Source organism: Chrysochloris asiatica, unplaced genomic scaffold (assembly GCF_000296735.1).
Source record: "Chrysochloris asiatica unplaced genomic scaffold, ChrAsi1.0 scaffold00141, whole genome shotgun sequence".
Classification (NCBI taxonomy): Eukaryota; Metazoa; Chordata; class Mammalia; order Afrosoricida; family Chrysochloridae; genus Chrysochloris; species Chrysochloris asiatica.
The window spans coordinates 4,252,614-4,272,507 of NW_006408659.1; the positions used below are offsets into that span (position 1 = coordinate 4,252,614).

Sequence of the window (19,894 nt, forward strand, 5' to 3'; positions counted from 1 at the left end):
CTGTGAACCGCAAGGTCAGCAGTTCAAAACTACCAGCTGTTCCGCAGGAGAAAGATGAGGCTTTCTGCTCCCGGAAAAATTTACAGCCTCGGAAACCCTGTACAGGGTCACTATGAGTCGGAACCGACTCCACGGCACACAACAACCTGGAAATAAATAGTCACACTGTTTTGTAAACTGTGATTATTTTGCTTAACTGCTTTTTTCTTCTGGGTGTTATTAAGTAAAGGAATAGATTTCTCCACTTCTACCAAATTTTTGTCACATTTTTCTGTAAATGTAATTTTTTTCTTTTAGCTGTAGTATATGATAATACTTTAAATGGATTTCCAGCATGTTATTATTTGCCTGCAATATTTCATATTAACTTTAGCCCTAACAGCTCGTTAAGCATTCATTTAGCTCGTTTCATCATTGCTGTTGTTAAGTACCATCAAGTCAGTTCTGACTCATAGTGACCCTGTATAGAGTTTCCGAGGAGCAGCTGGTGAGTTTGAATCACTGACCTTGTGGTTTAAACCGACCTTATGGTCGAGTGTTTATCCTCCAGCAGCACATCAGGACTCCTGCATCATAATTCCTTCTAATTTTGAGTGATACCATCTTCTTTTCCAAGGAGCAGGCTTCTCTGGGTGCCATTCCCTTGTCTGCAGATGGAATCCTGGACCTGTTCAGAGCTTTCTGGTCTCAGTATTTGTGGTGTTTTCTAGAACCATGGAGTACAAAGTGACACTAATAAAACGTGGCCAGGATGACTGCCACATTTTCCATTTTTTCTCTTTATTTCATTTTGCCCTTTTCTGTTCCATTTTATACACAACTCAGTAATCTTTCTAAAATATTAATTTAGCACAATCCTCATAACTCTGTAGAGTTGTGAATAAAGTCTTAAATTCCTATACCACTTTTTTTAAAGGCTTAAATGATGCCTTTACCTTCCTCTCTGAACTCTGAGCCTTCCACAGACTATTCTCTCTGGTTAGATTAGAATATTATTGACCCTCTCTGCTTCTTACCCCTCCTTCAGCTCTTAACACAGATGTTTATTTCTCCTCTGTGGCCCCTTCGTAACTTGTACTTCTTCTTGACCTGTACTCTCTACACATGCTTGTAGTTACCACTGTGCTTTCATCTATATTCGTCTCTGGGTTTTACAGTCCACAGAAGAGGAGGCATTTTACAATCCACAGGAGAGAAGGCATCAAGTCCATCTTGGCTGTAGCATGGCGCTCAGTTAAAATTTACTGAGTGAAAAATAAATGTAAAATGCAGACTCCAGGCTTGAAGGCCCAGGTATTTCATGATCTTCTTCTGTAGTGCTGTAGGAAAAGCACTAGACTACGAACTGTAAGGTTGCAGTTTAAACCCACCAGCTGCTCCTTGGAAACCCTATACAGGGTCATTATGAGTCAGAACTGACTCCATAGCACTTAACAACAACAACAACAACTGTAATAACTTGTCTGTTAGAGTTGATGTAGAGTGTCTACTTTGCTTCTTGGATCAATTTGGAATTGTCACATATCTTTGGAAATGACTCATGTTCTTGGGAATCAACTATTAACAAATTGTTTGGTCTTTACTGTTTTATATATATATATATATATATATATATACACACACACATACATACATATATAGTTTTGATGCATCTGAAACTGGTTTGGCTAGTTTGGGGACACCCTTGTGAAAATGAAATTGCCTTCCTTTACTGGGGCTTTCTAAACAGTGTTTACTTCAAGAATCAAAAGCTATCTGGAAATTTACAAAATTTGCTAGTGTGGAAATTCTGTCTTACCTCTTAATCAGCAGAAGGCAAGAGTACTCTTTTGAGGGGGGAAGTGTAATTAGTCCTCCAGGTAACAAATTGAAATAGAGTATTTTGTGAAATAGTTTATAAAAGTCTTCTCAAATTTTGACTACTTTTTTTCTGGGGAATTACTATTCATGCATTAAATCCTAGGCATAAAAAGGATTTTTGTATTTTGTATCATGACTTTTGAAAACATTGATTTTATACTTTCCTTAAAAACTTTTTAAAAAGGCAAATATTCTGTTATGCTATCCAGAGTGGTTTCCCGTGTGCTTATTATATTGATTGGCTATTCGTCTCTTGTAGCTACGCCCCTTGGTGTCCATCCTGCCAGCAGACCGATTCAGAATGGGAGACTTTTGCCAAGAATGGCGAAATACTTCAAATCAGTGTGGGGAAGATAGATGTCATTCAAGAACCAGGTAGTGTAATTGTTGAAAAGTTAATGTCAAAACTTAATTTTTCATTTTGAAAATATTCAAGCAGATAGATAAGTTGAAAGAATTGGATATTGATTTACCTGTGAATTTTACCTCTTTGGTTCAACCAATAACATTTTGGCATCTCTGGGTCTGTCTAGTATCTGTGTATATATTTACATTTGTATTTTTGTCATTTACTTGTTTTTTCCTTTTTGCTGAGCCATTGGAAAGTAGATTGCAGACATAATGACACTTTACCTTTCAGCATTTCAGCATATTGCACTCTTCTTATATGCCCATCACTGGGTAATGCACACAGTTTACTGCTAACCTAAACATTGGCAGTTTGAACCCATCCAGAAGTACCACAGAAGAATGGCCTGGCAATCTGGATTGGTTGGTGTGCCGTAGAGTTGGTTTTGACTCATAGGGACTCTGTATAGGGTTTCCAAGGCAGTAAATCTTTACAGGAGCAGAAAGCCTCATCCATCTCCCAAGGATGGCTGGAAGATTTGAACTGCTTATCTTGTGGTTAACAGCCCAGCTTGTAATCCACTAAGAAAACCTTAGTGAGCATTTCAACTCTGTAACACACGGTTGAAGGTTAATCAACTTGATGGCAATGAACTTGTGTATTTTTGTTGTTGTTGTGAGGTATCCCCCAAGATTTTTTATGAAGTGTTTTGAACCACAACACAGTTAAGATGCACATTTTGCACAGTTAGTCGCTCTTAAACTACAGTAGTACCCCCCCCCGCCCCCATTTTTTTCATTCTATTGACATTTTGAAGAGAACTGGCCAGGATTTGCCCAAGTAGTTCCTTGTGGTGATATCTAACTTACTTTTTTGTTTTCTGTAAGGTAAAATTTGGTCTAGAAGCATGACTAGATTCAAGTTAGACATATATGGTAAGAATACTTCCTTAGTGTTGCTGTGACGTTAAAGTAATATTACTAAACATGTGAATTTTTAACAAACATCCCCAATTTGTAATTAATAAATAATATATTGAGTGATACATTGGGCTTTTAGAATCCATAATGATGTTGCCTGAATCACACATTTCATTGTGAATTCCAGTAGGTGAGTTTCTAATGTTTACCATTCTTTCTACATGTATTGGCTGTGAGTACTGAATGTTTTTGTGTATACGTATGTATGTGTGTGTGAGCAAGAGAAAGGGATAAATATTGTGGGGAAAAAAGACTTCAAATTCAAATATAGTCTGTGCTGCTGTTGTTAAGTGCTATTCAGTTGAATCCAACTTACAGGGTTTCTAAGGAGCTGCTGGTGGGTTTGAACCACTGATCTTGTGACTAGCAGTCCAGTGTTTATCTTATAGTACCAAATCAGGGCTTCAAATATATTTTATAGTGTCTCCTTCATTAAGTCTTAAACAGGACAAAGACAAATCATTTAGATGAGGGAGACCATAAGCATGAGACTCTAATGCTGCCCAGAGGATTTATAGAAGATGGAAAACAGAGAAATCTGTGACAAAATCATAGTTGGTGGCAGATCAACTCCTCAGAGTCAGGCAGAACTACAGAAGTGGGAAAGAGACCATGATTAGTCACCGGGCTCTCCAATTACCTTGGTCAGGATATGACCCGTGGCCATTGGTCCCTGGTACCCCAATTTCCATTAAGGACACAACCAGATCAATTAGGAGGCCAGACTGCACTTCGTGGGCTGACTTGTTATTATTGTTAGAGTCCAAGTCATAGTGACCCCACAACAGAAGGAACCACTGCTAGGTCGTACACCATTCGTACAGTTGTTGTGCCTGAGTTCTTTGCTGCTTCCACGGTGCCAGTGTATTTCAGTGGGGTCTTCCTCTTTGTCACTGACTCTTCACTTTATCAAGTGTGCTGTCATTCTTCAGGGACTGACCCCTCTTGATAACATGTGGGAAGTATGAGAAACAAAGTCTCACCATCCACACTTCTAAGGAGCACTCTGGAGATACTTCTTCCAACACAGATTTGTTTATTCTTCTGGCAGTCCATATTACTTCAAATATTCTTCTCCAACACCATAACTCAAATGCACCAATTCTTCTACAGTTTTCCTTATTCATTATCCAACTTTTACATGCAAATGGTTGGTTGGTTGGTTGCTTTTGTACTATGGAGTTGGTTCTGACTCATAGCAACCTGTATGGGGTTTCTGAGGCTGTAAATCTTTACAGGAGCAGAAAGCCTCATCTTTTTCCCATATAACAGCTAGTAGTTTTGAACTGCTGACCTTGAGGTTAGCTGCCCAACTCGTAAATACTACACTACCAGAGAAAATACCAAAATACCATACATAGCTTGGGTCAGGCATACCTTAGTCCTCAGACTGATTGATATCTTTGCTCTTAAACACTTTAAAGAAATCTTTAGCAGCAGATTTACCTAGTGCAATAGGTTGTTTGATTTCTTGACTGCTACTACCATGAGCGTTGCTGGTGGATCAAAGCAAAATGAAGTCTTTGACAACTTCAATCTTTTATCATTTATCATGATATTATTTATTGGTTCAGTTGTAAAGGTTTTTATTTTTACAGTGAGGTGCAACCCCTACCGAAGGCTGTGGGATGGCTACAGGAGTCAGAGTAATCCACTGCAAATGCACTCTTCCAGACAGCAAAGCGTTGCTGGTTTGTGGTCAGAAAGAACTCAGTGGAGATTGAATTTATGTCCAGATTCAAAATGTGTTTAGGGTTCCCACTGTAAACTGTATCCTCCTGTTAACCAAATGCTCAGAATTTAAACTCTAATACATATTATGTGTATCCCTAAAAGTGAAAGATAAGCATAGTAAATTTGTATTTATAGTTTAAAGATAATTTTACATATTACATATAAATTAAGAAAAAAAACTAGCTATGATGACACAAATCTCTAAAATTTGGTTACTTTTTAATGTTGTGAAGACCTTATTTTTATTCTGTAGATTGTCTGTCTTTTCTTGCCCCCTACAACAGTTTCTACCTATTGCATCTCTGTACTAGGGAAAAAAGAAGTTAGGCACGAAAGGGTAGCTATTCACTTTTATTTAACAACTGTTAATTCAGTAAACGCAAAGTAATGGGTTACTAAGTTGGTGGGCTACAAAATAAATGGTGCTTGTTAAAGTCCATGTGTCTGAAAACTCATGGAGGAATATTTTTATTAAAAGCCATGACCTTAGCCTTCACCTTTTAAAGCTTTGCAGCAAAGCTGCCTCTGCCCTTCTGCTATTTAAAGACAGACACATTCTAGTTAGAAGTTCATGGTTTTTTGGCTGTCATAATGAGCTATTCTGTTTCTGATCAAGTCATTGCAATTCAATTTTGGCTAAATACTTAATGTTTTAGTAGTCTGAAATCAGGAGTGAGCTTTGTCAATGAGAGAGCCCTGGACACATTCTAGGGTGTGTTTCTTAGAAATGCAGTGGCCTATTCACATTTCAGTCATTTGAGTTTCCTATCCCTGTCATAAGGAGCTCTGGTAGTTCAGTGGTTACGAGTTGGGCTGCTAACCTCAAGGTCAGCAGTTTGAAACTACCAGCTGTTCCATGGGTGAAAGATGAGGCTTTCTACTCCCGTAAAGATGTGCAGCCTCGGAAACCCTATGCAGGGTTGCTATGCGTTGGAACCAACTCCACAGCACACAACCACCACCACCATACCTGCTATGAATTCACAGCAAGCTTTGAATTAAAAAAGTTAAACGGTTAGTGTTATGATGGATTCACAAATCTAAAATATATTTAAATATCGTCTCACCATTGAAAATGTGCTTACAACTATTTTTCTATTGTGACTGGATTAAGTGCTTTTGATAATGAAGTATGAGAAATTGAATTTAAAGAAATATATTAACCATAAAATCAGTATTGATGGATTTTAAAAAATGTAATATAAACTATATATTCTTGAAATATACATCAAAGAAGAAGGAGAATAATTTCTGCTGTCTCAAATTCTATAAGAATAATGAAAAACCAAAATCCAAAAGAGTAGGTATGATTGTTTTATATATTAGGACAAGGGCTTATTTAAAGGGCAAGGGCTCTAGAATTCTTTTAAATGATAAAAATGTAAGAACTGCAATTTATAAATCAAAATGGGAAACAAAATTCTACGCGTGTTATTAGTTGAGGAACCTAGAGAGTATTTCACTTCATATTATACTATTAATTATACTATTTAAGTTGCTTTAAATTATAAACTTTATGCATTCAATTAATCTTTTAATAGGATTTAGATTTAATGTGTGTTTCTTCAACTAAAATAGAGGAATGCTCTGGCTCTGTAGGATGCTCACTGGACTGCTAACCACCAGGTTAGCTATGGGAGACCATCAGCCACTCCTTGGGAGAAAGATGAGGCTTTGTGCTCCCACAAAGATTTATGCCTTGGAACCCCTATACAGCATCACTATGACTCGGAATTAACTCAATGATACTTAACAACCACAACCACAACAACAATAGGAAATGATCCCTGTTGATATAGTGTGTTACATGTTGGCCTACTAACCACAAGGTCAGGAGCTTGAATCCACTTGTCACTCCACAGGAGAAAGATGAGGCTTTCTGCTCCCGTAAGATTTACAGCTTCAAAATCCCATCCAGGGAACCACCACCACCACCACCATGATAGGAAAGAAGCTACTGGAAAGTTTTTTAACAAGGCAGTGAAATTATCTAGTCTAAGTTTTAAAAGAGGCCCTTTCGCTACTGTGTGGAAAGCTGGCTGCAGAGGGTCAGAAGTGGAGGCCGCAGAGCAGGTGGGCGGTTCATCCAGTGCTTAGGGGAGGGTGGCTTAGACTAGGGTGCTAGTAGTAGCTGCAGTGTTCACAGTTCTGCGCTTGGCTTGGGTGTCCTGATGGACTGGTAATAGAATGTGGCAGAAAGAGAAGACATGGAGAAAACAGAGGAAGGAGCAAATTTGGGGCAGGGCCTGAGTTCAGGATTTTAAGAGACAGCCACATAATGATGTCTGTTGTTAAGTGCTGCCAGTTTGGTTCCAACTCACTGGAACCTCCAACCTTGTGGTTAGCAATCCAGTGCGTTATCCTGCAGAGCCACTGTGCTCCCAAACAACCACGAGTTGCTGTTGCTGCTGTGTGCCTTTGAATTGGTTCCGACTTACAGCGATCCTGGATAGGGGTACTGAAGCTATAAGTCCTTCTAGAAGTAGAAAGCCTCATGTTTCTCCTGCAGAGTGTATGGTGGATTCGAACTGCTGTTAGCAGCACAATGCATAACCCACTAACTAATGTACCAGGGTTCCTTAGCGATGAGCTATTGCTGTTGTTGTTGTCATGTTGGTTCTAACTCATAGCAACCCTGTATAGAGTTTCCAAGGAGCAACTGGTGGGTTTGAACTGCTGATCTTGCGGTTAGCAGTCTAGTGCTGCACTAGAATTGACATATAAATTTGATGATCATCAGTATAGATTATATTTGAAACCAAGTGAAGCAGATTACCTACCAAATGAGTGTTAGAGAAGTGTTCTGAGCCCTGAGGCCTTGGGCACGCTAAAGAAGAAGTTCCAGCAGAAGACAAGGAGAACCAGTGAAGGAAGAGGCAGATGGAGATGTAGGAGGAAACCAAATGAAGAAAGGGTGTGTTGGATGATGGGAACACTCTGGCAAGCCTCTGGGACCCTCTTCTTGTAAAGAGAGTAAATGTTTACTTCATTTTACTAAGTATACAATGCTGAATATGCAGTGGAAAACCATTGAAATTATATTATTTTTTCTCCACATTAGAAAATTTTACTGGGTATTTCCATATACAAATTTCTATTTGGTGAACAAATACCATTACAGTATTTAATTTATTATAGCTGCATTTGCACAAGAGTACCTAGAGAGGTGATTTTTCTTAGGAAGTAAAATTTAGGTCGAGGAGAAAACAAGAATTTTGTAATGTTCACACATACTTTTTCGTTACAGCTTTATTGTTTCAATGGTTTATCTCGTAAGAGATTCTTTTAGGTGTTTTAAACAGAAAATAAGATTTTGAGATGATAAGAGCAGGAATAAACACATTGCAATTTTACAGCTGAGATTTAAAAGTTAAAGAAAGGACAGTCCTGTAGACTATATTAACTATAGTCTTATTGTTAATGTTATATTGCCTGCTTCTTGTTGTTGTTAAGTGCCGTGGAGTCAGTTCTGACTCACAGTGACCCTGTATAGTGTTTCTGAGGCTATAAATCTTGGCGGGAGCAGGAAACCTTCTACTGCATAAATTTGTTGAAGTTTCAGTTGAGCTGACTCAGGGACATTAACTTTGCTGAGTTCATGCTTGCGCCTTGTGTTCTGGGCAGATGAGTTTAGTTGTTAAGGAAGGAAAACAGCAGGTACTCTTAAAGCACCTGGGAATGATTACAGGGAAACTCAGCCCCAAACCAGGTACCGGAATAACCACGTTGTGTTTAAAACCCTCAATTTATTACAGAAGCCAATTTAATTTGCTGCACTTTGGTGGTTTGTTTGGAATTTTATAACTGTAAAATGGATTCCTTTTGTTTTCTATATGTTGACAACTCTAATAATCTCAAAGGTAGAATCCGTTCTACTTTGTCTTGCATTTTCCTTCTGCTACTCTCTTATGTGATAGTAGCTAATAACCCAGTGTGAGCATTTATTTCAGCCTGTCATCCTGCTAAGAACTTACATGTATTTGAGCTTCACAAAAACTCTGTGAAGAACAAACTGTTCATTTCCAAATTACTCATAAAAACCGAGACTCAGAGAGGTTAGTTTACATACCAGTGCTACACAGCTAATTAAGCAGTAGAACAAATGCTATTCGCTATCTCGATTTTCTTAATGTTGAGCCTTCATTTCTTTAATTTCTGTACATATAGATATAATTTCATATCATAATTTATCTTCTCTAACCTTTTAACTCTTTTCTTGTATAGATTTAAAGTAGGTTTACTGTGAAGGTGTTAAAAAGGTGTCAGCATTCTAGATTTATGGCCTTTTTATTTGCAATACAGTCATTATAAAGGGAAGGTACCCTTGAAGTACAAAAGATGTATAGAAATTTTGGGACTGTGGTTTATTTAAAGTTTAGCATACACTCATTTCTTTCACACATTATGAAGTTCCTTGGAGTGAACGGAACAGTTAATCAAATTTTGGTATGTGTTCCTGTGGTGCTGTTACTGTTTGTTTTGATACACATCTAATTTATCTTTATACCAAAGCCACAACCTAAGAACCTCAGATAGGGCAGCACTTCTCTGTGGTAGGCAGTCATGTTTTGTTTTCAGGTAGTGAACGTTTCCCTTGACACTTTAGAGCATGAGTATAAAAGGTTAGAGCACATTTTGGAGGACTGAGATAAGAACCCAAGGAGCGTCGTGGTGCAGTGGGTTATGGATCAGGCAACATTTCAAACCCATTAGCTGCTCCCTGGAAGAAAGATGGGGCTATCTGCTTCTGTAAAGATACACAGTCTCAGAAGCCCAGAGGTGCTGTGCTCCTCAGCCCTGGAGAGTTGTTAGGACTCAGAGTCAACTCAAAAGCACTGATTTAAAATAATAACCAGAGCTGTCTTTCTTCTTGCAGTCTTTTTAGAAGTTACACATCTTGCTGAATTTCTATAGTGTTGGATCTTCAAGGAAATACTGTCCTCTGTATGCTTTATAAATATAAAATCATTTGACTGTCTTAGATGAAAACTAGTAAGATGCAGACCTGGAGTTTGACCCAAATCCAGGTGCTTCAGGAGTCCCTGTGTATAGTAAGCAAGACAGAAACTGCTTGAAAGAAACTTGAGCACAGCCAAGTGTGCTTACATCTGGAGATACTGTTTTCTAGCATACAATTAAATGCACTTTCCCTTCTGATTATTCATTTATCTATAAGTGCTTGTAAATATTCTCTTAACGGTACTTGCAAATTTTACATGTGCAAAGATTATACCTGATCTTATTATTTCAGCCTCTTTATTGTTCTTTTTGAACTTCTAACTGTTACAATAATTAATACCTATAACTTACTGAATTTTTCACATTGTGTCACATACTGCCCTAAGCTTTTTGCACCCTTGACCTAATCCAGCCTCAAAATCACCCTATGAATAGGCTTTAAAGCCCTATGTTAGAGTTGAGGTTACTGAGGCTCAGAAAGCTTCAATCATTTATTTTAAATCCTAGGTGCTGTGGGTTTAATGTGCCAGACTACAAAGCCATTTGAACTGCAAGGTTGGTGGTTCAAGCTCACCAGCTGCTCCTTGGAAACCCCATATAAGAGCCATTATGGGTCGGAACCGACTTGACGGCACTTAACAACAACAACAAAGCTATTAAATGGAGAAGCTAGTATTTACCCTCATTCCATGTTATATGACTCCAAACCCATCTTCCCAACCACGGTCACACATGGAAGATAAGCAAATTGCATGTCAGTGACTTTTAAGTGCCAGGTAAATAGAAATAGAAAAATCAAATATAAGTTAAAAAAAAATAAATAAATGAATGTGATTCAAACATTATATCAATTAAAAAAAAAATACGAAGGCAAGCTCCAGGCTACTTGCTCTTGGAAGTTAAATTAGTGCTTGAGTTATACTGAGTTTGACTTTAACTATTTCACCTTTTTGCTTCTTGTAGGTTTGAGTGGCCGCTTCTTTGTTACCACACTCCCAGCGTTTTTTCAGTAAGTTGAAGTAATCTTCTGATTTGACAAAGATTAGAAAACAGTTCGTTTGGATTAGGAATTTTAGTTGTTTTCCATACCCACTAATCATTGAGTTTAACACTTGAGGGCTGAAGGACTAATCTGCATGTGGTGATAACTGTCAGCAGAGAGGTGTGCCTAGAGTGATCCTGAGGACGTATTCAGGCAGCAACAAGATGGGGATGGCAGTCAGAGAAGTCTGATGATAACAAGGGTGGGACAATTCTTAATAGACTAGGAGTGTTAATTGTGCAGATAAGGTGGAGAAGGCCTTTCCAGACAGAGGAGACAAACTGTAAAGGCCCAGGAGAAAATGCAACACCTTCTGAAACCTGTAACTCATTTTATAGGGTTGGTCAATAAGGGTGCAGTTGGGTCATACTAGGGATTGAGGCTGGAGAGGCTCAGTCCAGTGACCATATAAAGAGAAAAGAATGGATGGATTCCAGAGGTATTGAGAAGGTAGGCTCACTGGGACTTGTTGGCTAGTTAACAATAGGGAAGGAAGACTCCATGATGGCTTTGGTTAGGCCACCCATGGCCAATGAAAGATATGGTCACACCTCAAGATAAAGAACCATTAGAATAAGACAAAATTTGGGAAAAGATCCTAAATGTGAAGTGCTTTAAGGGAGCACTAGTTCCAAAGGGAGAGATTCAAGTGGTCAGGATCTAGAACTCAGAAGAAAGAACTCAACTGGAGATGCATGTGGGAATCATCAGCCTTTAGCTACATTGCAGTTGAAATACATCAAGAGAGTAAAGGTATACGGGGAAGAGAAGCAGGTCAGTAATAGCACCTGTGATTGAGCAACACTAGTTTATCTGAAAAGGAAGACAAGGAAACTGAGAAGGGATGTTAGAGTAGGAGGGAGAAGTCCAGCTGGTCCTGTGAAAAATATCCACGGGAAAGGAGGAAGGCAAGGCTATGGTATTCACTAGTGGACAGTGCCAAGCACTGGTGAAGTAAAATGAGCAGAAACTTGCTGCTTGAGGATCCTCAATATGAGCAATCTCATGAAGTCATGATAGCAGAGCCCACATTCATACCAAACATTGAACGAGTAGTCCAGAGGAGAAAATAGCAGATGTAGATTCTTCCCCAAGAAAGTTCATCTGTTGTAAGAAAGTGAGAGGAAGGGAAAGCTGAAGGGAAATGTGAGAGTAAAGAGCTGATTTGCTGATTTTGAGGGGAGGAACTTGAATAGCGTAGTTTTGGAAATGTGTTTACTGTTATTTTTAACTTGATAACAATTGTTATTTTGCTTTGTAAAAGTTTAGATAATAGCAAAAATAATAAAATGTAACTTGACAGATACAAATTGCCAAGGACTTTGCTTATCATCACAAAGTGTGCAGTGATAAAAAAAAAAAAAAAGACGTTTTATGTTTTCAATTTTGAAATTCCTCATAACAGATTATGATTTATGCATGCTTTCTGATTTATGTCTAAATATACCTATGTATATGTATATTTCATTTTATCCATTAAAAACTCAGAGTGGAATTCACTTGTCAAACAATAGTTTGGCTTTGTTATTTGTAGTACCTATCATTTTAATGGGTTTCTTAGTTGTTTGTTTTTATAATTTATAGTGCAAAGGATGGAATTTTCCGCCGTTACCGGGGCCCAGGAATCTTCGAAGACCTGCAGAATTATATCGTCGAGAAGAAATGGCAATCAGTTGAACCTCTAACTGGCTGGAAATCCCCGGCTTCTCTAGCGTAACTTGCTATTTTTCAGTAAAAAGATGTTAATAAAACAGAAAGTAGTATGTTAACAGCCATGGAGCCTTGACGGCCAACATTTTCCTGCGTATTCTCTTCCAATTCCCCAGATCACATGTGACCATTCTTGTCCCATGTGGTAATTTTAATTTTATGGCCCAAATATGTTTCAGTTAGTTATTATTGTTAAGTGCTCTTGAGTTGGTTCCAGCTCATAGAGTTTCTGAGGCTCTAAGTCTTTACAGGAGCAGAAAGCCTTATTTTTCTTGCACGGAGTATCTGGTAGGTTCGAGCTGTCAACTCTGTGGATTTCAGTTCAGTGCCCATCCCGCAGAGCCACTGTGCTCCCTCAGTTAGTTATTGTTGTTGTTGTTAAGTGCGATCGAGTCAATTCTGACCCATAGCGACCCTGTAGAGGGTTTCCAAGGAGCAGCTGGTGAGCTTAAACCACTGACCTTGGAGAACAGATAACTTTACAGTCTGACGCATTAGCCCACAGCGCCACACCAGGACTCCCAGTTAGTTATTACTATACTAGAAATTAAATAACCAGATTTGGTTGGGTTAGAGAAAGCTGCTTTGTTTGCTTTTACATAATCCATGCTGATTGTTTTCTCTTGAAAAAAATATTGAATACTATTTACTATTCTTTTTAAGTTATTTTTAAGATGGAGGATTAACTCTTTTTAAAATGATAGTTCATAAAGAAATTGCTGTTGTTATCTGTGTGGAAAGTAAAATCTGTGGTATCTTTGGCTTCCTAGCAGAATACTGCTGGAAGTAATTTTTGATCATGATGACTAAGTATACAGGAGGTAAGAGCCAGGTTGAGAACAGGAGGAAATGTATTCTCAGGAAAGGATATAGCATGTTCATAGGCTCCAATTTAGAAAAAAAATAAAAAAAGCTTGGTGTACTTGAGGAACAGAAAAGTAGTATAGCAAAGACTGAGTATGAGAGGCAGGACAGAGCTGGACCACTCAAGGACTTGTGTCCAGGGTGAGGAACTTGGATTTTGTCAGTACATTTAATAAGAAAATGACTCAGAAGAGGCTGGAGGGAGCAAAAATGGATGAGGTGAGACCAATTAGAAGGATGTCTTAATAGTTAAAGCTGAGGGATCAGTGTGACTGCAGTAGGGATGGAGAGAATGGATTCATATGAATTATATTTTAAGGTAGACTTGACCAAGCTGAAAAACACTTGGTGGATTTAATTATTTAAGTGAAAGAAAGTCACTGTGTTGGACCAGTTTAAGATAAAGATTTTGTAGCACTATCAAGAGGGTACATGAGCTAGGTCTACATCTCCACAGAGAGAATTCAGGAACACAGATACAAATCTGGAAGTCAGCATATTGACAGTGTTCAAAGCCTTAAAAAGAGATGAGGTCACCTAAAAGAAGGAAATAAAGACAAGTGCTTGGACTGAGCCCTGAGTGATAGCAACATGAAGAGGTTAGGTAGAGTAAGAGACAGCAAAAAGAAATGGAACATGAGTACCAGTGAGGCAGGAGGAAAGGGAAGTATGGTTTCCTAGAAACAAGTAAAGGATGCTTAAGAAGGTGGTAATAGTAGCGTGTGTCCCATATTACCAAGAAGTGAAGAAGGATCAGTCTAAGACATAGACATTGAGTGAAGCAATAGGAAGGCATCATGGCCTTGACAAGTAGTGTTAGTATAGTAATCAGGATGGAAACTAGATTTAAACAAGTTTAAAAATATATTTGTATGATGACAGGAAATAGCACATTTTGGAAAAGTGTGCCTATAAATCTAGAAGACCATGGGAGGCCAGGATGCTATTTTTAAAAGGTGGAAAAGAGTAGAGCATGTTTGTGTGCTAGCAAGGAAGAAATTGCTAATGTAAGAAGAGGAAGTCACTGAAAGAGCCATTGACAAGACCAAAGAGATGAGATCCATGATGCAAGAAATTGGCCTCTGGTGTGCCAGCTAGCCCAGACAGCACAGTGGTTAAGTGTTCAGCTGCTAACTGAAAGGTCAGAGGTTCATACCCACCAGGTGTTCCTTGGGAGAAAAGACCTGGTGATCTACTTGGAAACCTTTGGGATAGCTCTGCTCTGCCTTTTGGTGTTACTATGAGTTGGAATTAACTTGACAGTGGAGGGCAGGTAGGTTTTCTCTGTCAGTCGTAACTAGAGAAGATGGATGCAGGTGGATGTCAGGTTCAGATTTAGCGTGAGGACATAAGAGATCACATGATGACTCAGTGATATATGAGGAGTGTTTCATAGATGACATTGCACAGAGAGGGGAGGATGGGATAGAAATAAGAAAACTTGCAATCATCTCAGAGCCTAAAGAAATGCAGTTGGACTGGGTAATATTGAGTGCGCCTACAGAACTCCTGGTGTGGTGATGTGGGGTAAACACTGGGCTGTGAACCACAAGGCCCATGGTTCAAAGCCACCAGCTGCTCCTTGGAACCCCTGTGCATCATGGGCAGGGATTGTGTGGTCCTCTGGCTGTATGTTGTTGTTAAGTACTCTGGAGTTGGTTCCAACTTATAGAGACCCTGCACAGGGTTTCCAAGGCTATAAATCTTTACTGGAACAGAAAGCCTCATCTTTCTCCTGCAGAGCAGCTGGTAGTTTCTAACTGCCGACCTTGAGGTTAGCAGCCCGATTGCCACTATGCTACCAGGCCCATGAAATAATTTGTTATGACCCCTTCCTAGGCAGCCTCAGTTCCATCACATTGTCGTTAGTGCTGTTGAGTCAGTTCCAACTCATAGCAATCCTGTATAGGGTTTCCGAGGAGCAGCTGGTGAGCTTGAACTGCTGACTTTGCAGTTCAGACTGACCTTGCAGTTCAGTACATTAACCCACAGTGTCAGATCAGGGGTGTGTTCATTAAAGGTTTGGCCAAATACAGCAGGCTAATTTTAAAGTGATTATTTTGTATGGCCTGCAAATAATGTTATAAATGTTTGCAGAAAAAAGGTTTCCCGCCTCTGCTATGCAGGGTCACCGTGAGTTGGAACAAACTTGATAGCACTGAACAACAAAGAAGTCTGTGAAGAGACTAGCCAGCTGGTCATGTGATTCCCTTCACCCCTCCCAGGGACACTCAGCTGCTCAAGGTTGGGGATTTAGTTAAGCATGCACAGTGGAAGGAGAAGGGGCCACAGGAATTTGAATTTGCAATGGAGTGATGCAAAAGATGAGTAAGCTTAAGAACAGAAATGAGTCCAAGGGAAAAAGGAATTACAGAGCAAGAAGTGGAGGAGTCAGTAAAAGGACCATCTTTGTAACTAGAATTTTGGTTTATTTTTAATAGTGTATCTCTTTATTAACTAATTTATTTATTTTTAGAATGTCTGGAATGGCTGGTCTTTTTAGCATCTCTGGCAAGATATGGGTAAGTTATCTTAAATATGAACTTTGAGATTATGTTCCCAGAGAACTTTAAGAAGAACACTGTGGCTTCTAAACAGTAGGGAATTAAACATTTAGTTAATACTTTTATGATTTCACTTTCAGTCCTAAGTTGCACAACTATTTTCATGTGATGTCTCTGTGCAAAAAAATTGAACAACCATTGTGTGAAAATCCTATATTTTTAGGTTGGTAATTAAATCCTTTATCAAAGTCAAAGGCCTTATGTGTGGTTTTACTTCTGTCTTGTTATCCTTTTCTTTTGATCCACACACATCAAGAGGCCTGAGCCTGAAAGTGGCCCCATTTGTCAAGAGTCAGAAAATGAACTGCTTTGAGGACTGGCTGCTGCTGTTTATAATTACAGTTTTATTGAAACACAGCCATGTCACCTTATGTTGGTATTATCTGTGACTGCTGTTGTATACTACAACAGAGCTTAGTGGTTGTGAAAGACACTGTGTGGTCCACAAGCCTAAGCTATTTGCTTTCTGTCTCTTTAAGAAAAAGCTAGGTAGTTTTCCTATATAGTATTGTATCAGAGTGTAAGAACTATGATTCAGGTTAAAATGCCATTTTATATCATCTTGAATAGCCTTTTGCTCCTCTTGATCTGTGGGAGTGGGCTAAAGCCTACCAGATTTAATGAGATTATTCTGGAATTAAATATTTTCTCCTTAAAATATATTTTTAAATCTTCAGAAGTAAGGCCCTACACATGTTTTTTCTAAGCTGTGATGTTTAGGTCATGCTGTCATATTTGGAATGTAGTATATAAGGAACTCATGGGGACTCTTTTCTATCTCATGCATATTGATGTATGTTGAGGGAAATTTAAGAGAACCCTTTTGTGTCCCAGTTGTATTACATTTTCTACCTTGTGAGATAGGAATAGCTATTTTAGATTTTTGTGTTTTTTTATTTTTATTTTTCACAACCTAGGCTACTTAGAGACTTGGATTCAGTCTTTTTACCTTTTTATTTGTTTTGGTATTTGTTTGTAATTTTAAAGAATAGCAACATTTTCTTTCCCACCAGTTTGAAATTGATGTGGTTTCCTTCTGCTACTTTCTATTATTCAGGGGCTAAGAATTATGAACTGTAAACTGGGAATGGAGAGTAAAGAATTGTGCCTTTTGCAGTGTGTTGGCACTATGGATGGACAGAGCTACATAGTCAGTAACCAGCTGAGCACCTCATAGCCATAGAATCTCTCATTCAATAGGATCATTGTAATTGATGGCTTTCAGAAAGCATTGATAGCAGGGACTTCAACAAAACCTAAGACAAGTGTAGGTCAAGAGATTATTTGTTCTGTGGGTTAAGAGGAGCTTAGATGAGAGCTGATCATGCCATTCACAGGGTGTTAAAGAGAAATTTTGCTTTGAGACAGAGTATGGGAGAAGATAATTTTCTGAACTGATGTAGCTTGGCATTTAGTGGTTAGAGAAGTAAGAGCTTAGATAAGGAGTCACAGTTTTCATTATATCCTGAAAGTGATGACAGTGTGTGGCCTTTGGAGTACATCAAGGCCAGAGGTGGGTGTTTTATCTTTGAACATGCAATGTCCAGTTGTTGGCAACATAGATGAATTCTGTATCAATGTGTTGGCCTTCAGAGAAAGAGCCATTTGGAGAACAGAATATGAATAACCAGTTAAGATGCTCTTCTTAGTGATTGAGAAGTACAGTATATGGCATTAATATGTGTATTTGTATTGTTTTTCCCAAGTATTTAGAAAGGGAAGAAAAAATAAAATTTCTAAGATGAACTATAAAATTTGAAATACAATTGAAATTTTATATTTTATAAGTACAGTTTTATCTAAAATTCATACCATGATTTTTCTTTTTTATGCATTTGTCTAGGGTATCTTTGTATTCCACCTATCTCTTTATTTTCAACCTTTTTGTTGCTGTTACTTTTCTTTTGAGCCTTGTGAAAAGCATGTATCAAGGCAAGGAATAAACCTTTATAAACTGATAAATTTGGTCTGTTTATATTTGGGATCACAAATACTTTTTTTAAAATCTACCATTTATTCAATTTATTGGCTATATTCTATTTAAATTTTTTCTCTTCAATAATCTGGAAGTTGTTTTATTAATTTCTTTAGGGACCATTCTTAAATTTAAACTTGCGTATTTATCTAGCAAGATCTAAAGTTAACCCGTCTCTGAACAGTGCAGATGTCTTACAGTGGTTTAATATTTGCATGGTGTTAATATCTAGGATTTTATTTCAATCTTTTATATCCTGAAAATCACTCATTATTATTTTTGTCTTATATGATCAATGTATAGATACTTACCCTTGTGTTTCCAAATTACAAATTAATTTTCACAACAATGCTTCTTTCCTTCCATTTAGGGCCAAGTTCATATTTTCAAAGTTTATCTTTTAATGTCTCTTTTAGTGACAGTCTGATGTTGTTGTTGTTAAGTGCCGTCGAGTCGGTTCCGACCCATAGCGACCCTGTACAGGGTTTCCGAGGGTGTAAATCCTTACGGGAGTAGAAAGCCTCATCTTTCTCCCGCGGAGCGGCTGGTAGTTTCGAACCGCTGACCTTAAGGTTCGCAGCCCGATTCGTAACCACTACGCTACCAGAGTAAAATGGCTCAAAATATCTTATTTTGCCCTAACAGTCTTAAAGGAACAATCAGAGAATTGTCACACATTTTGAAGGATGCAACCTATGTCACGGAGCAATTTTTGTAGAAATCGTTGAATAATGAGTGAAACCAAACTGCTGTGTAAAATAACACCAAAAACACAAGAAGGTATCATTTTAAAAAAGGAAATATATGTGTTAGGAAATTGTGAAGTCCTTCCTCATTTGTCCACAGTCATCACTTCCTCTTCTGAATTTCTACACCATAGCTCGTAATCACCTGTACTATGATTTAACACTCACTACTAATTACCATGCAGAGCTTCGGCCGTCACTGAGCAGCTTTCCTGTCTTTCCCAGGCAGAAATGTGTTGATGATTTTTGTCTGTGTCTGAAAGGGGTACAGGGCTCGTACTAGAACTTCTCAGTGTATGAGGGGGCTTCAAAAAGTTTCTGGAAAATTTTCTGTATCTTTTTATGCTATTTTTCCAGAAACTTTTTGAAACTCCCTCATATATTCTGTGGAACAGGTTGAATCTGAGCAGAAAAGGTTTTGTGTTCTTCATGGTAGTCAAGCACTACATGAGACCATAAGCCACCTCATTAGGTGCCCTTGGGTAGCATCTGATCCAACTTCAATCAGTAGTTTAGATTCCCAGAGGGGGTGCCAGATTCTCTGAGGAAGGAAGGAAGGCTCTATCTCTGATCTACTGAAGCTTTATCTTGTTGATTCTTTCCGCCCATTTGACCACTGATAGGAATTTTCTTCTCATTTATTGTAGTGAAATAGTATTTGCATTCAATCCTCTTACACTAATTTGTATGTAACTAGAAGCTAGCTCTAAATCTGTCATCTATTACAATAATATAAAATATTAACCCCATCGGATGGCATTTTAGTATGTTTCAAGTACAAAAAGTAGGATATTTCATTGTAGTAATCACATATATAATATTGTTGTTAAGTGCCATGCAGTTGGTTCTGACTCACAGCAACCCTGCATAGGGTTTCCAGGGCTATAAATCTTTACCGGAGCAGAAAGCCTCAACTTTCTCCCGCAGAACAGCTGGTGGTGAGATTAGCAGCCCAATTCGTAACCACTACGCTACCAGAGCTCCTTATAGATATAGGATCAATATTTTCCATAAACCATTTTCCTTGGAATTTAAGAACCACAAATGTAAAAATTTAGTCAAAAATTAGATCTGTTTTAAATAGTTATTATTGTAGAAACACACATATATA

General features: G+C 38.3%; 1 protein-coding gene across 1 annotated transcript in view; it reads left to right on the plus strand.

Moving 5' to 3' along the window:
- The window catches only part of TMX4 (thioredoxin-related transmembrane protein 4), a 64,202-nt gene that overhangs the window by 30,810 nt on the left and 13,498 nt on the right, over nt 1–19,894 (plus strand). Inside the window, exons 2-5 of the mRNA XM_006870399.1 lie at nt 2,120–2,235; nt 10,846–10,891; nt 12,509–12,637; nt 15,975–16,020. Coding sequence (XP_006870461.1) covers nt 2,120–2,235; nt 10,846–10,891; nt 12,509–12,637; nt 15,975–16,020 — 337 coding nt within the window. The remainder of the gene's footprint in view (nt 1–2,119; nt 2,236–10,845; nt 10,892–12,508; nt 12,638–15,974; nt 16,021–19,894) is intronic.